The sequence below is a fragment of the Microtus pennsylvanicus genome, chromosome 9, assembly GCF_037038515.1.
Source record: "Microtus pennsylvanicus isolate mMicPen1 chromosome 9, mMicPen1.hap1, whole genome shotgun sequence".
Classification (NCBI taxonomy): Eukaryota; Metazoa; Chordata; class Mammalia; order Rodentia; family Cricetidae; genus Microtus; species Microtus pennsylvanicus.
Genome location: NC_134587.1, coordinates 26784237 through 26799956, shown reverse-complemented (window position 1 = coordinate 26799956; position 15720 = coordinate 26784237). Strand labels below are relative to the sequence as shown.

At 43.8% G+C, this 15720-nt stretch overlaps 1 protein-coding gene across 22 annotated transcripts in view; it reads right to left on the bottom strand.

Moving 5' to 3' along the window:
• The window catches only part of Neb (nebulin), a 184403-nt gene that overhangs the window by 148299 nt on the left and 20384 nt on the right, over positions 1 to 15720 (bottom strand). For all 22 annotated transcript variants that reach the window (XM_075985243.1, XM_075985221.1, XM_075985227.1 and 19 more), the window contains exons 11-27: positions 15613 to 15717; positions 14988 to 15095; positions 12496 to 12612; positions 10739 to 10843; positions 10537 to 10644; positions 10330 to 10434; positions 9768 to 9866; positions 8595 to 8699; positions 7521 to 7628; positions 7317 to 7430; positions 6069 to 6170; positions 5866 to 5973; positions 5672 to 5776; positions 4579 to 4677; positions 2174 to 2278; positions 1551 to 1658; positions 1350 to 1463 (exon numbers count right to left, since the gene is read on the bottom strand). In XM_075985243.1, coding sequence (XP_075841358.1) covers positions 1350 to 1463; positions 1551 to 1658; positions 2174 to 2278; positions 4579 to 4677; positions 5672 to 5776; positions 5866 to 5973; positions 6069 to 6170; positions 7317 to 7430; positions 7521 to 7628; positions 8595 to 8699; positions 9768 to 9866; positions 10330 to 10434; positions 10537 to 10644; positions 10739 to 10843; positions 12496 to 12612; positions 14988 to 15095; positions 15613 to 15717 — 1815 coding nt within the window. The remainder of the gene's footprint in view (positions 1 to 1349; positions 1464 to 1550; positions 1659 to 2173; positions 2279 to 4578; positions 4678 to 5671; positions 5777 to 5865; positions 5974 to 6068; positions 6171 to 7316; positions 7431 to 7520; positions 7629 to 8594; positions 8700 to 9767; positions 9867 to 10329; positions 10435 to 10536; positions 10645 to 10738; positions 10844 to 12495; positions 12613 to 14987; positions 15096 to 15612; positions 15718 to 15720) is intronic.

Sequence of the window (15720 nt, the reverse complement as noted above, 5' to 3'; positions counted from 1 at the left end):
TGTAAGCCAGCCCCAATCACATGTTTTCCTCTGTAAGAGTTGCCACGGTTGTGGCGTCTCTTCACAGCAACAAACTCCTAACTATGTCAGGGAGACTAGTTAGGAATCAGAAGGAATGGAGCAGGTCAGAGGGCATGGGCGAACATGGAGAAAGGCAGTGGGGAGGTGACGCAAGGAGAACAGAGTCTAATGACACGGTCATGTGTGAAGATGCCGTGATGAACATGGTCAAATTGCTTTGTGTGCTAACCTAAAAAAAATCCATTCTAAAAAATTATTGAAGATGCAAATGACTTTCAGGAAAAGCCTCCTTGCTATACACAGCTTAGCATTAGCCTGGACTAATGAGACTGGTGATGTCTTTCGGTTGCAAATGTCAATCAATTGATAAGAATTCACAGGTTGTTTTTGCACCTAGTGCTCTAATGCTTTCAAGGACAGGATGAAAAACAAACCAATAAGGAAGCTGTAGGGTTCTGTGGCATCAGTGTAGACTTGGTTCTGGCTTTTGAACCTGAGAGGGCACACCAATAGTGGAAACGCAGTGGCATTGCAGGAGCACTGTGTGATGCTCACAGTAATGATAAAGAAAGCACACACAGATTATTGTGTGCGCACATGGTTGAAGCAAGTAAACGATACCCACATCTTCCTTCTTCACCATGGAAACCAGTGTTTGAAAGCTATGCCGAACACCGTAAGCCACTCTTAAAATATTTTCTAAGCATTATGAACTGTAATTGGCAAGAACAGATGCTTGTCTCTCTATAGTAAAAATAACTAGAACAGCATAAATGACCCATGGCTCACTTTTATGGAATCCACAAATCCCGGAAGTTAAGGAAATAGGTACGATGAAGAAAATGTTCCACAAATGTGGTATTTTATAAATCATATTTTAAAAAAGGCTTAATCATCAATGGAATTTTTTTCTTAGGTGGAGACCACTACCAATTATTAAAGGCTATAGTAAGCATTGATAACCATACTTGACTTTATATTGGAAGTTCATTAGTTTCTTCTAAAGACAGTTTTCAAATCAATTTAAAAGCTATTTCTCAATTAGATTTAAACACCTTAGAGATTTATTATAGGAGGTTTTGAGAACCAAAACCGTTGACGCTCTGTCAAATGCAGAGTCTTCAGAGTGGAACGGATGTCAAACACTGCCAATAATTCCTGTTTTCAAAGGTGAGGCACACAAGAGCCAGGGCCCACACGACCTCTAAAGCTCTCAGCAGGTTTTTGTGAACTTGAGAGCCCAACGGGCACAAAACCACCCAAGTGGAATCCTTCCACACCCTGCATGTGGTCAGTGAAGCCATCTTGACAATAGGGCAGACACTCACGTCGCTCTGGTTTTTGGCCGTCTTCAGGGAGTGCAGCATCTTGGGGTCATCGTTGATGCTGAGGGCGCCGATCATCTTGCCTTTGTTCTTCTCATAGTCCTTCTTGTACATCACCTGCAGGGACAACCACACGTGCTAACTGCTCAGCGGGGACATCCCAGGCCAGCAGCCCAGCCCAGCCCAGCCCTGGTCCACACTCACATCGCTGGCATTCTTGCTGTTGGCCTTGGCTGCCAGCAGGGGGATGGCATCCACCTTGATGTCAAACTTCTTAGCTTTGCTCTTCTCCCAGTCTTGCTTGTAGATATTCTGGGAAAGTTTCAGAAATGAATTTTTTTTTAAAAAGACATTTTTAACAGGTTAATCCCGTGAACATAAAAAAGTTGAAAGTTTGTATCTATAAACCTATTTCATCTATGAGTAATTTATTAACCAAATAGTAGTATAACTATTGGTGTATTATATAGTTTCTCCTTCTACACCACTAAAATTATAGATAGCATATTCTGTTTTGTTTAAGAACATTCTAGAGCCCCTTGTCTATACCACCCAATAACTATATAACCGACATCCACTTAGAAAAGGGAAAATGAGACATTTACATGGGAGAAATCTCAAGAACTCTAGAGATTATCAAACAGACACATGAGAGAATGCTTGGGACAATAACAGAGGCCAAGGACATGACATCTGATAATGAAGTGGGTCCCCAGAGCCAGGACAACTAAAAGACCCCATGTCCACTGCTGACTGTCTCCATAGCTAGCAGCACCGAGTCTAGCTCCGCGTCTTCCGGCAGACTTGTACCTTCTCTCCATACTTACATCGCTCAGGTTGTAAGCGTTGACTCTGTGCTGGATGAACTCCGGTGCGTCTGCCGGCACGTTGCACTTGAATTTCTCACCTTCATGCTTTGCTTTGTAATTCAGCTGGGGGTGGGGGGAAAGAAGGGAGATGACAAGTTGCTGTGGGCTGACTGTGTGCCCCAAGCTTCATGCAGTTGAAACGTAATCCCCTAAAGTCATGTGGGTGCTGTTTGACAGGAGGTACCTGTCAGAGGTGATTGGTCCACAAGATCTGTGCCCTCGTGAGTGGATTCATCTGCAGGAGTGGCTTTATTAGTCAAGTGAGCTCTGAGGAGGGCTTGATCTGTGTCTCCCTAAGCAATACCTGCACCATGTTGTGATTCACCCTAGCCTTTGGAACTATGAACTAAGTAAATCTCTATTCTTTTTGAGGGGTGAGGAGGTGGTTTTAGAAGTAGCATCTTACCATGTAGCCCAGGCTACCCTCAAACTCAAGATTCCCCTGCTTTGGCCCCTCAAGTGCTGAGATTTCAGTCCAGGGTCACTTCTACTGTTTATAAATTACTTGGCCCCAGGTATTTTTTCATAGCAGAGAAAATGGACTCAGAAGATATTCAAACAGTTCAAAGCAGGGATTTCCTTGAATTTGTGTAGGACAGTATTGTGTCTTTTTAAGGAACACGCTTCAAAGAGCTTCTCAATCTTGTCAGCGTCTCATTCCCTCCCTCAGAAGGATTGTGGGAAACTGGACTTCACTGAGACATGTCGTAGCTGTTGCTATACAGTAGACGTGTTAATACATGCCTCACTGACATCACAAGAACGGGCTTGAAAGGCATAAAAATGCAGTTACAAAATTATGTTATCAGTGCAATAACAACATCAGGATAATTCCCAGGGACAGCTTAACCCAGTTCTAAAATGCTGGCCACACCGTCGCTGCTTCAGGCTTTCCTCAGCTATGCGCCCACAGTGCTCTTCCGGTGGTTTCTCTCCTTGTCATCCTAACTTAGCTCTTTGTTAAAGTATAGTTGCATTATTTTCCCTTCGGTCTCTTTCCTTCCTTCAACTCCTCCTATGCCCCCTTACTCCCTCTCAAACTTCTGCTCCCCTCTTCCTTCAATTCCTACTTTACATACACACATGCACACATGAACAGACACACACATGCGTAAATAAGTCAGTATGACCTGTTGAGTTCATTCAGCACAGCCTGTATGTACACGATTATTTCAGGGCTGAACACTAGTACTTGATAACCATGGGGTTCCTCCCTTTCTCACTCTCAGCACCCCTAATTGTCAGTAGTTCTCTGTCTAGGGGTGGGGCTCCCAGAGAATCCCCCTTCACTTTAGCATGTCTGTGGTATCACTGTCCAGGTCTTGTATAGACAGCCATTCTGTTCAAGTGTCAGGAGTGAAACTTGCCCGTCATTTCCAGGAGACACAGTTCACGGCAGATTTCACGGTCCTCTGGCTCTTAACTGCTTCCACCTACCTCTTCCTCCGTGTCTCCTGAGCCTTAGGTACAGGAGACACGGAGGAAGAGGTGATGTAGCTATTGGGCTAGATTTAATTTTAAAATGCTTTAAATTACATTTTAAAACTCTCTCTCTCTCTCTCTCTCTCTCTCTCTCTCTCTCTCTCTCTCTCTGTGTGTGTGTGTGTGTGTGTGTATGTGTGTGAGACAAGTCTGACAAGAAGTCAGAGGACTACTTTTGGAAGTCAGTTCTCTACTTCCACTACGTAGAAGGAGATTAGAGATTGAACTCAGGACATCAGACTTAGTGGCAAACACACACCGAACCATCTCAGTGGCCCCCATCTTTTAACTCTCTGTTTCCTGCTAACTGCCTGAAGTAATGGTTTGTTATAATCCACCTTTTTTCCTTTTGCCAAGTCTTTGTGACTTTACCAGAACAGGAATACTTCCCTTTCTGCCCGTCAAACGGATACCTCTGCTGCAACTGTTTTCTTAAGGGGCACGAAGCTCTAGTGTTCATGGGGCACATTTTATTTTATTTTATTTTTGATTTTTCGAGACAGGGTTTCTCTGTAGCTTTTGGTTCCTGTCCTGGAACTAGCTCTGTAGACCAGGCTGGCCTCGAACTCACAGAGATCCGCCTGCCTCTGCCTCCCGAGTGCTGGGATTAAAGGCGTGCGCCACCACCGCCCGGCATGGGGCACATTTTAATAAGTAAAGCAATCCTATGAAAAATCAGTGTATTACTTAAAACTCTCAGTTACTATATTGCTGCCTATCAGTCTGCTGGGGGCTGCAGCTCGATCTAGCAGCTTCATCTGCACTTTATTAAGCAAAATCTGAAGCGTGGCATTAATGGCACGACAGAAGAATCCTTGAAGACACTGAGATTTTCAGTAAGCCCCTGGGTCGCCCCCTCCGACACGAGTCAGGACACTTACATCACTGAGCTGTTTGGTGTTGAGCTGGGCTTGCAGCAGCACAGGCGTGTCGGTGACTGCTGTGAATTTAGTCTTATCAGGATGCACTTTGTAGGTGTGCTGGAAGAGAAGACAGCCGTCGCTGACGGTTCACACTGTAATTTTCTATTCCTGTTCGTCCCACACCAATGCAGCGGACATTTGCATCCAAAACTTTGCTTTCGTTAGTTCTAGTTAGATGCTAGGATCCTCGTCTTCTCTTTTTCTCTTTCCCTTCTTTCGTCTTCCCCCTCCCGTCCCAAGGTTAAGCTATAGATGTGTAGCATTTATACTAAAATATAATAACATTATTTTCCTCCATTTCTTCTCCCCCCTCTCTCCCTCTTCCCTCTCTCTTGGTTTTTCTACACTTGATATTAACCAAAAGGCTGAGAAATTACTGAGTTTTCTGCTGCATCTATGCAGCCGGTATGTCTCTGCACTGAAACTCATGTCCAGTCAGTGCTGTACTTTGAGCTATGAGTTCTGCACGTCCTACCATCCCTTCATGTCTGCATCCTCACTCATCCTCCCAGCACATCCTAGTAACGTCTTCTCTCAATGTCCCTCCCTCTCTCTCAAGGCTGTTCTTTCTGCCCTGATCTTGGCATGGCAGAACAGTCTTGCTTCAGATTGCCTGGGTCCGTCTCTTCCTTGCTCCTAAGTGTTCCTTCTTCACTGCCTGTCTCTTCCACTCCAACAGAACTTACTGAAGAGCAGGTCACCATGGTACCCTAGCCTCCAGCATCGAGGACAGTGCCTGACTCATGCCCTGGTATCGCTTTGCTGGGCAATGAAGACCCTGATTATGACAAACCTGGGTAGTGTCCTTTTGCCCTGGATTAATAGCTGTACATACTAATGAAAATAAAGACATTGAACCTGATAGAATTTCATAGCCAATGGACTTCTTCTTAGTAATTCTGGTGTTCTCCAATCCTACCCCCAAGGTCCAATTTAAATAAAATATCATATGCTGACCACTAGGTGAGAGCATTTAAATTCTATGAAAGATACCACCAGATGTCACAAGCATCTCACACCCAATCTGAGGAACTCAGGGCCACTGACTTACGTCTTTACACTGGTCCAACTTCTTGATAGCTTCGTATTCCTGAGTTATTGTCTGAGGGAAATAGCATTTCCCTTTGTCTTCTTCATATTCTGCTTTGTAGCTCTTCTAAAAAGCACAAGGACAAAACCAATCAGGATGGCTGCTACCTCCCAAACAATGCCAAAGCAGGCCCGAGTCACTAGATGCAAACTTACGTCACTGTTTTGAGCTGTAACTTTCATGCAGTGCGTCTGGTAAGGGTCCTCAAAGCTGCCTACATAGTGGCCCAAAATATTCTTTACGTATGAATCTTTATATTTCGCCTAGTAGAGAAAACACAATGCTTGGCATTAGCAGTGATTTTTTCAATGGGCAGGAAAAGCCATCCCGCCCAAGAGGTGGGCGTGGCCCTTCGCACCTCACTGAAGTTCTTCAGAAGGGTGTCGAGTTGATACTTAGGGGTCTCACAATAATTCATACTCTTGGCCTTGGTCTTCTCATAGTTTTCCCTGTATAGCCTCTGCCAAAGGAAAAAAGAAAATTGAGCAAAGAAAAATATATCTCACACACCAACAGCCACCAGGGGCATTGAAACAATGGGACGGGATGGTGATGTTTTCTTCCACCGTTTTCCACCATGAAGAAAGGACACCTTGAGGCTCATGTCTTGTATGATATTAGGTGTTAATAGTGGCAAGTGCTCATATTGCTTATCTCAGTATTGCTCAGACCAAAAGAGAAAGCACCTGAATGCTGCCACTCAAGAGAAGTTCTGCCTTGAAATAAGTGCCCCGTTTCCCTATGCTTGAAAAACATGAGTTACTTAAAAAATTGGAGTAAAATGAGTCCCGAGGCCTAAGCAGGGCCTGAGGACACAGGCAGTTCCACAAAGTCATGAGCTTGGCACTTGGTCCAAACACATGTCGTCATACTCCTAAAAGCAGGCCTTCCCCGCTAACTTATGTTTCTTGTATAGCAGCTGTCCTTGAATGATGGCTTTTACGATTTTTAGTTCTTTAATGTGTACGTCTGTCATATGCTTCCCCCTACTCCCTTTTAATTTTTTATATAAGTAACCTCAAAATACACTCAATAAAACAGGGACTATTGTAAATGACATGAAATATAAGAATTTCTTTCTTATTAGGAATTACAAAGGCAGTTTCAGTAGATTTTTTTTTCTAACGTAAGGATTAAAGTCTTCATGATGAAGCCAACATTTATAAAATCCTCAAGCTGAAATATCTTGCTTTGGCATTCATGCTTCATCTGGCTCTACCGCTTTGTCTCGCAGCTGGTCTTCTCACTTCTTGCTGCTTGTTTTCCTGAACACATTAGTTCAGGGCACTGAATGGGTGCGCACCCACACTGATACTAGGAACACTGTGTATACTCGAATATTTAACCCACTCCTGGGAAACAAAGAAAACAATGTTTCTAGGGTTTGTTTCCTCCTCATAAAACAAAGGCAGAGAGAGGAGATGAAAGAAGCAAGCTTCCCAGAGAAGAATGATGATGTCACAAACGATGAGTCTCAGCTAACCGAAACCTCTCCACATTTAGTTATGTGAACCAGATTTGAGTGTAGGCTGACATCCCAACCCAAGGTTGTATTAATTGGTAGGGTACCCACATCAAAACAGAGCGGTTTTGCAAAGATACTCACGTCGCTCTGGTTTTTGGCCGTCTTCAGGGAGTGCAGCATCTTGGGGTCATCGTTGATGCTGAGGGCGCCGATCATCTTGCCTTTGCTCTTCTCATAGTCCTTCTTGTACATCACCTGCAGGGACACCACACGTGCTAACTGCTCAGCAGGGACATCCCAGGCCAGCAGCCCAGCCCAGCCCAGCCCAGGCTAGGCCACACTCACATCGCTGGCATTCTTGCTGTTGGCCTTGGCTGCCAGCAGGGGGATGGCATCCACCTTGATGTCAAACTTCTTAGCTTTGCTCTTCTCCCAGTCTTGCTTGTAGACATTCTGGGAAAGGAATTAGCAAAAAGAGAAATGCCTGTCATCACACCTGAAGACGGAGGCTAGGCTGACTCATGGGTGTATCAGCGGTGTATTCCTAAGAGAAAATAAGTAGACCTGTTCATGGTCCAGCAATTGTGCATATTTAAGCGAATTCCCTTTAAGACAGAGCTTCTAATTCTAAGACTAGGTTTCTTGTTCTCCCTCAGAATCTTTCCAATTAGCTCAATTCCAGGGCCACACTCGTATCTGAGCCCGGAATTCAAGAGTAGAGAGTGGTCCAGGCATGCAGTTAGCTCACTCTTGGTGGTTTCAGGTATTGCTTTCGTTTGTCCTTTAAATCCACTCAGAGGTCATTTCATGAATCATTCTACTGCCTGGATAATCGCAGTACTTGTTTTGGGAATTGTTGAAGAAGCTAAGAGGGTAATTTAACTTTTCTACAAAATTTAATTTGGAAAATGAAAGTTGGCAATGGATTCCTGGCCTTCCGCCCTTTAGATCCTCGGTGTTATCATTAGCATAAGCTTTCTTACATCTAAGTCTAATTTGTGTAAAACAGGACACTATAGGCCTGGGGAATAAAGGACATCATTTCAAAAAAGATCATATACTAGGAAAATTGAATTACGGTGTAGTATACATAAATGCTTCTGGCAGATGTAACATTAAGATTTACAATGAAACACACACTCATGGTGACATCCTAGAGGCCGGTTAGAAAATATTAAGGTTACTAACAATTAAACGAAGCTACTTACAAAATGACTATACTGAAGCAGCAGGGATATGCAAGGTCAGCTTAAAGGGACGCTGACAGAAAGGTAGACACGTGACATGAATGTCATGGGTGCTTCCTAGCTTCAACACTGAAGTAGTCACTGAACTACAATGAAGCAACTCAAAACTAGGCACATGGCTAGCAATGTGCCTCCCCCCCCCCCCCCATGGGGCGGTCCACGAGGCACTTACGTCACTCAGGTTATAGGCATTGACTCTGTGCTGGATAAAGGCAGGAGCATCCGGAGGTATATGACACTTGAATTTTTCACTTTCGTGTTTGGCTTTGTAATTCAGCTAAAGAGCAGGAAGCAGGGTAACGGGGCAGAGAGAGAGAGAGAGAGAGAGAGAGAGAGAGAGAGAGAGAGAGAGAGAAATCATTAAATTCAGAAGAAAAAGATTTACCAAATATAAAACCTCCTTCAGGCATTTTGTGAAATAACTGACAACCGTCACGAGAGCGAGCGCTTAGGAAAGTCACTGTACAGTGCCAAACCTGTGTCCTGGACCCTCGTCAGCTGTCACCATGTCCTCCACCACAGCAGGTGACAGAATAAGGTGGCTCTTCATACACATTCCTCTCCACGCCTTTCACAATTGGCCTCTTTGGTTCAGACACACTGTCCTGGCGTTCCTGTCCTCGCTGATGCCACTTACTGGAGACGCCTTCGTAAAGGTCACCTTGTATATATCGTGCTTACTGATACTGTGGTTGAACTGTCATTTTGGCCATAAAAATATACTGCGGCCATTTTTATTTTTATTGGCCACGACAGGCATGGAGGTTCATACAAAAAGCTCATATAATAAACTTATCTCTAGGTTTCAGTTTTCTAGAAAGTTAGTAGGCAGAGAGAAGCCTGTATGCTCCCTGGTCTGCGCCTGACTAGATACTCAAAACACATCTCCTACCATGTTGAGTCCCAAACATCTACAAATTATGTAAGAGAAAGAGGCACAGAAAGGTTAACTCATTTGAATACCTTGCCACAAGAAGCTGGGTTGTGAATCCAGTTTTAGAAGTTGTGTTCCCTTCAATAATTTAAGCTCTACTGGTTTCTTAATTTTACAAAGAGTTGTCTACTCAAAAAAGCTTCAGCCCATCCAGATAAAAAAATATTTTAAATGGTTATAACTATATAAGCATATACTAAAATGTAATGGTTTTCTAATCAATGTAATCAAACAAGAAGCTGGATTTTATCAGCTGAGAAGGTAGAGGTAGAGTGTTACTCCCAGCGTGAACAAGGCTTGGGGTTTGAACCCAGAACTGCAAAATGGAATACATTGAATTTCTGCAGAGATTTATGAAATCCCTCCCCCACTCCCACAACTGCTTTCCCCCAGGTTCTTAGCAGGACTTACATCACTCAGCTGTTTGGAATTGACCTGGGCTTGCAACAGAACGGGAGAGTCCGTAACTTGGGTGAACTTGGTCTTATCTGGGTGGGCTTTGTAGGTGTGCTGGAAGGGAACAAAGGAGTTTGGTTTAGTGGGGTCTACGATGTCCAAGGTGGTCTCTGAGCCAGGAAAGAACCTGTCCCGCCCCACCCTGAAGAAACTGGTGGCTAAACAAACATTCAAGGTGTTTGTTTTTAGCTGGATTGCAGTTTGTCTGAGGTGCTCTTCTGTGAATATGAAGACCAACCCCATGTTTTCAGATTCCTGACAGCTCTTCACAGCGATGAGCTAGAATTAGCTCTTGAGACATGGGATGCCAGCAGGAACAGAAGTATATCTTCTACAAAACCGTTTCTTACAGCTGCCTTTCTTAGACATATTTGTAAAGTGGTCAACATTTTAAAAGCATCTCAGCCTCTAGATGCCACAAAGGGCAGCAACATCTGGATCAGTGTCCCCGAAGTAGGAAGCATCTGGGCTGAAGGGGGATGAAGGACTTTGTCACAAGCTCACTGTGTGAACGTACATCTTTACACTGGTCCAATTTCTTGATTGCCTCATATTCCTGGGTGATGGTCTGGGGGAAGAAGCCTTTGCCTCTGTCCTCTTCATATTCCGCTCTGTAATTTTTCTATGAGGGAAAATAATCAGATATAACGATCCAACCATCGTTTTATGCCTTAAACCCACAACATCTTATTTAGAAAATGAAAACGATAGCCTCAGGACTTACGTCACTATTTTGGGCTGACACCTTCATACAGTGTGTGTGATATGGGTCCTCGAAGCTGCCTACATAGTGTCCCAAAATATTTTTTAGGTAGGAATCTCTGTACTTAGTCTGAAAGACAAAATGTATTCCACTTGTTAATCGGCCAGTGGCTTATTAAGTAAGCGAGCCTTTAAAGAGAATGAGTGACAGGGACAATACTTACATCACTACTGAAGTTCTGCAGTACTGTGTCAAGCTGAAACTTGGGGGTCTCGCAGTAATTGATGCTCTTGGCCTTTGTATTTTCATAATTTTCCTTGTATAGTTTCTGCCAAAGGGGGGAAATCAGTTAAAATAGATCCTGTCACTCCCACGCTGATTATAACGCTCATATTTTCCAACACCAGACAAAAGAAGAAGAAAAGATACCGTCCGCCGACTACCTTAGAAACCTACAAACACGCGGTGTCATGGCGTTATTAGCAATGATTGTAAAACCCGAGATTTTGACATTTTCAGAAACTTAAGAAGCCAACATGCTACCCCCCTAGCTGAGCCTCGGTGGCAGGCTGGGATCTCTGAGCTGCTCTCTCTCTCTCTCAGCACACTTACTCTCTCATTGTGCCCCCAAGTACACAGAGGCTATGATAATGGCTTTGTTATTTTTCAAATAAACTTTTATAAAAAGTTAAGTAGAAAAACACAATTAGGCTTCATAAAATAAGACCCATCTGAGAATTTGAAGCATGAATGAGTCACCACCAGCTCTCCTTCACTGCTAACATTTATGTTTAGCCTTAAAATAACACAACCAATCAGTGGTTGGTTTCAAGGGCACGAATGAAAAAGTGGACCATCATCCCTTTTTCATGTTGAGTTTTCAAAGTGTCAATACATCCCTGCTTCTAGCAACAGTGAATCTGAGATGGTTTGTTTGGTACATGTGCCCATCATTGGAAAACAAAGCACTTAGTGTTGAGGTTACAGCAGAGCCATTTGGACGGATGAATTAACACCTTATCCCTTGCCCTCCCGCTCCCCAGACACATGCACCCCAGTATGCTGATGTAGTTCAAGGGTAGAGAAGCATTAACCTATCCAGGGAGCTATGTAAAATGTTTGAATCTTGGAAAAAAATTTTCATATAATCTGTCCTATAAAAACCTCAATTTAGCCTGTGTGTTTTTGTTGTTTATGTCTTTTGTGTGTGTTTGTTGTACGTGTGTGCACTTCAGGTGTGTGTATGTGTGTGTATGAATGTGAGTGTGTGTATATGTGTCAGTGTGTGTGTTTTAGTCAAACTGGTAAACTGATCTTGGACCCTTAGTTTTCTAATACCAAGCACTGGCTTACTTGGGAGAAGTAGTCAGGGACCAAGTCAGGGGACATTTTCTGAGTTAAGTGTCTGCAGGTGACAGTTTCAAGTGTTAGCTCTGTTCTTGAAGGTCTCCCTTTGCCTGTTCAGAAGCCCAGCACAATATGCCCCATGCCCAGAAGGAGCCCCAGATGCTGGAATCTTCTAAGCAGATGAGGACTTCCCTGCCCTTTGAATTCACTCCACTGGCTACAGATAGTAAGGCATGTTGTGTTTAAGAGACCCTCAGCTTTCTATGGCTAGTCAGCTCTGCTGTGACTCTTCCTTCAGAATCTTAAAACACTAGCAAAGCTATCGAGGTATACAGCTATACAGGTGCACAGCTATACAGGTGCACAGCTATACAGGTGCACAGCTATACAGGTGCACAGCTATACAGGTACACAGCTATACAGGTACACAAATACATAGGTACACAGCTATACAGGTACACAGCTATATAGATAGAGGTACACAGCTATATAGATAGAGGTACACAGCTATATAGATAGAGGTATACACTATATAGATAGAGGTATACAGCTATACAGGTATCACACAAGGAGAAAGACTCCATCTCTCACGAAGTTAAGGTTATAAAAGATCTGTGAAGAGAGTTGACTTACGTCACTGAGGACGTTTCCTGCTGCCTTCAGCTGCCTGAGCAGTGGGTTCTCTGATGCAGGAAGTACGTTATAATCTGCCTTTCCTTTATTCTTCTCATAGTCTTCTTTGTATTTCACCTGTGGGAGGAAATAAAACAATAAAGGAACTCCCCAGGTTATTTTGCCCTCGTCTCCACGATAGCAATGATGACATAGTGCCCCAAATCAATTTCCTCTTTGGAAAAATGGCGGCTTGACATTTTATCACCACAACACCCACAGAGTAACTCAGAGCAGCAGTACAGAAACTGCATGAATTTCCAGGAAACCTCTTCTTTTCATTCATTTATTCATTCAAAAATATCAGAGGGAGTTGATTATGTGCCTGGCTCTGGGAAAGACACAAAAAGGAACAACATATGGTCTCTGTCCTCGAAAGGAAAAAGGCATGTAAATATTGGGGGGAAGAGAGAAACACAAATAGTGACAAGCACATCGTGCCCCAGATGTCTGCTCTTTAGAACCTCCAACTTCCAGCTGCCATCTGCCTGCACATCTGAAAGACAAGGAGCTGGGAGCATCAGCGCCACCTTGATGCCTTTCCTACAGCCATGCATTGAGCAAGCACATATTTAATACACACGCAGGAGAAAAGGGAGCCAGCTGGGATGAATGGTGGCAACCTCAGCTTTCTTTTCCCTTCCCATTTTGTACTTTTAAATCCCAACCATGGCAGACACTAAGTTTGAGATGGGGAAATAAAAAAAACTCTGAAAAGGAACCTGTCCACAATGATCGAAACAACATGGTCTTGAGGCAGACCGTGATCTTGAGCCTGCCTTTTGCTTGGGAAGCGGAGCCAATGAAGTCTGAAGAATCCTAAACCATTCACTACCATTACAAGCTGCACAAAATGAGGCCAATCAGCTCTGTAGACAATGACAGGTAACGCACAACTGGAACCCAGATGCGCCAACCCTACTGTCTACCCAGAGAATCACAAGGGCTGCTCTGCAGGCTCTTCAGGCATGGGAGACCTTCACAATCTTTCTACCTCACAGGATTATAAAGTCCCTGGGAAAACAGAAGTGCGTAGAAAGGACATTCACAACCCCCTATCATGCCACCTGCATCGGTCACTAGGGCTTATGACAATGTCATGCTTCCTCTTACAGACCAGATCTCTCCTCCTTCAAGGGCTTCAATCCAGCAGTTTGCTCTCAGCACCAGCTCAGGGTTACCTCTCTCTTGGATTTTCCCATCAGCGTAGCAGCATGGAATTGCGTGTTCTATCTTAAAACATTCCTTATTACTGTCTTTTCCATCAGCTACCATTCATTTTCATTTAAGAAAAATTCTTGAAAGAACTCAATATATACTCTGACCTTCAGTGGTTTCTTTATTATTCAGTTGTGAGCCTTCTCCAAGCAAACTCAGCCAACTTATTCTTTGGCTGCCAGTGACTCTGCATTAGCAAACCCAGGTAGAAACACTTGGCACAAATGATAACTCCATCCTCGTCCTTTATTAACTGTGCACACTCCTGCTACCTCTCAACCGCGCTCCCGTCTCAGCTGGGAGCATGTCAGGGTTCAGTCGGTGGAGCTGTCTGCCCAGCCTACCTCCTTTGTGCTGTCCAGTCTCAGGACATTATTTTCCACACACTAATGTCCCCCAATTTTATATAAAATTCCGGTAAACACTCTTTGAACCTCCAGACTCATGCAGTCAACCAACCAACTTCATACTTCCACCTGAGAATCTAAAAGACATCTGAATCTAACAGGTTTGAAGATGAACTCCAGTTTCACTAAGAATCACCTTCTCTTCCTGTAATCGTCCCTGTATCCTTCAAGGGAAACCCCATCCAGTGAGCTGCTTAAGTGGAAATTGTTCCCTCCTATCTCACACCCAACCACTGTCTCACACTTTCTAGGTGGTGGAGTCCTGGTTTCTATCCTCTGGCAGAACCAGGGCTCCAGGAAAGGCAAGGATCAAACAAGTTTACTTGACCTCCAAGTTCATGTTTTTATAAAAACCATACCACTTTAAAATGTCAAAGCATAACCTACTTATCAAAGTCACTCCACAGGCTATCTGAAGACGTCCATGGACATCTGGTCTTTTGGGACTAGGTTTTTCACCCATCAGTCAGAGCACAGGCTAGTGACAGTATTGAGCATGAGGCACATGGTTTCATATAAAGCTGCCAATTATTAGTTGATACAAGTTCTGCTAGCTAAGATGATTACCTTCATCCTTTGGGCCAGCAAAAGGCCCTTCACTCCGTGAAATAATAAAAATGGTGATTAGGCGCCATTAAGGCCTCTATTGTGATGCCAATATAATTTCTTTTTTACTGTTTTTAGGCAATCTACTTTACACTGGTCTCAACTTCAGTAACTTCGCTCAGCATCTACCCGGCACCTTTTCTATTATATTCGAGAGCCAGAGTCAGGGCAAGCTCACCCCACTAAAGACATGAAGGGATGGGACAATGTCTTCATTTATACCTTGCTGGCTGCAATTCCAGCCTGTTTGTTCATTTTGTACTCAGGCGTTTCAGTCTGCATGAAGTAGATCTGGTCTTTCAAGTTCTCGAAGTCTTCCTGATACTTCCTCTGTGAGAGTAAAGATATCGGAGAACAGCTGTAGAGACAAGCTTCAGGACAGAGCCCCTCAAGTCTACACCCACCCCTTGGGTTTAGACCAGTAAGGTCACAACTGGAGACTGGTGGCATTGCCAAAATGTCTATCAGCTTAACAGAGATCTGGACAATTAGAACAGGCTTGGAGAACAATGGGAAAGGCACAGTCTTTCTGGCCCACTGAAGAAGAGCTCTGGAGAGCCAGGGCAGATGAATGAAAAAAATTAAGTCACTCAGTGTTATAAATGCACAATTTTGTCCAGCAGGGAAGAATAAACTGCAAAGAGCCTTTCTGACTCATGCTAAGTGTATTCTGTAATTACTAAGAGGGTTTCACTAGGTTGTTCCTATGGAAATTGGGGTAGAAATCATGCAACATGGTCAAAATCATATCTAGCATTCCAGAATTCCCCAAGCTGTTGCAAGCAGCTGGAAGCTGTCAAAGACAGGGGTCCTCTCCCAGGACGTCTGGCCCTCACTCCCTACTTACTGAGCTGAGATTGTCGGCGTTCATTCTGGCTGTTGCAATTTCAAAGCAGGGCGTCTCACTCCATTTGCCTTTGACTTTCTTTTCATAGTCTTCTTTATATTTTTGCTG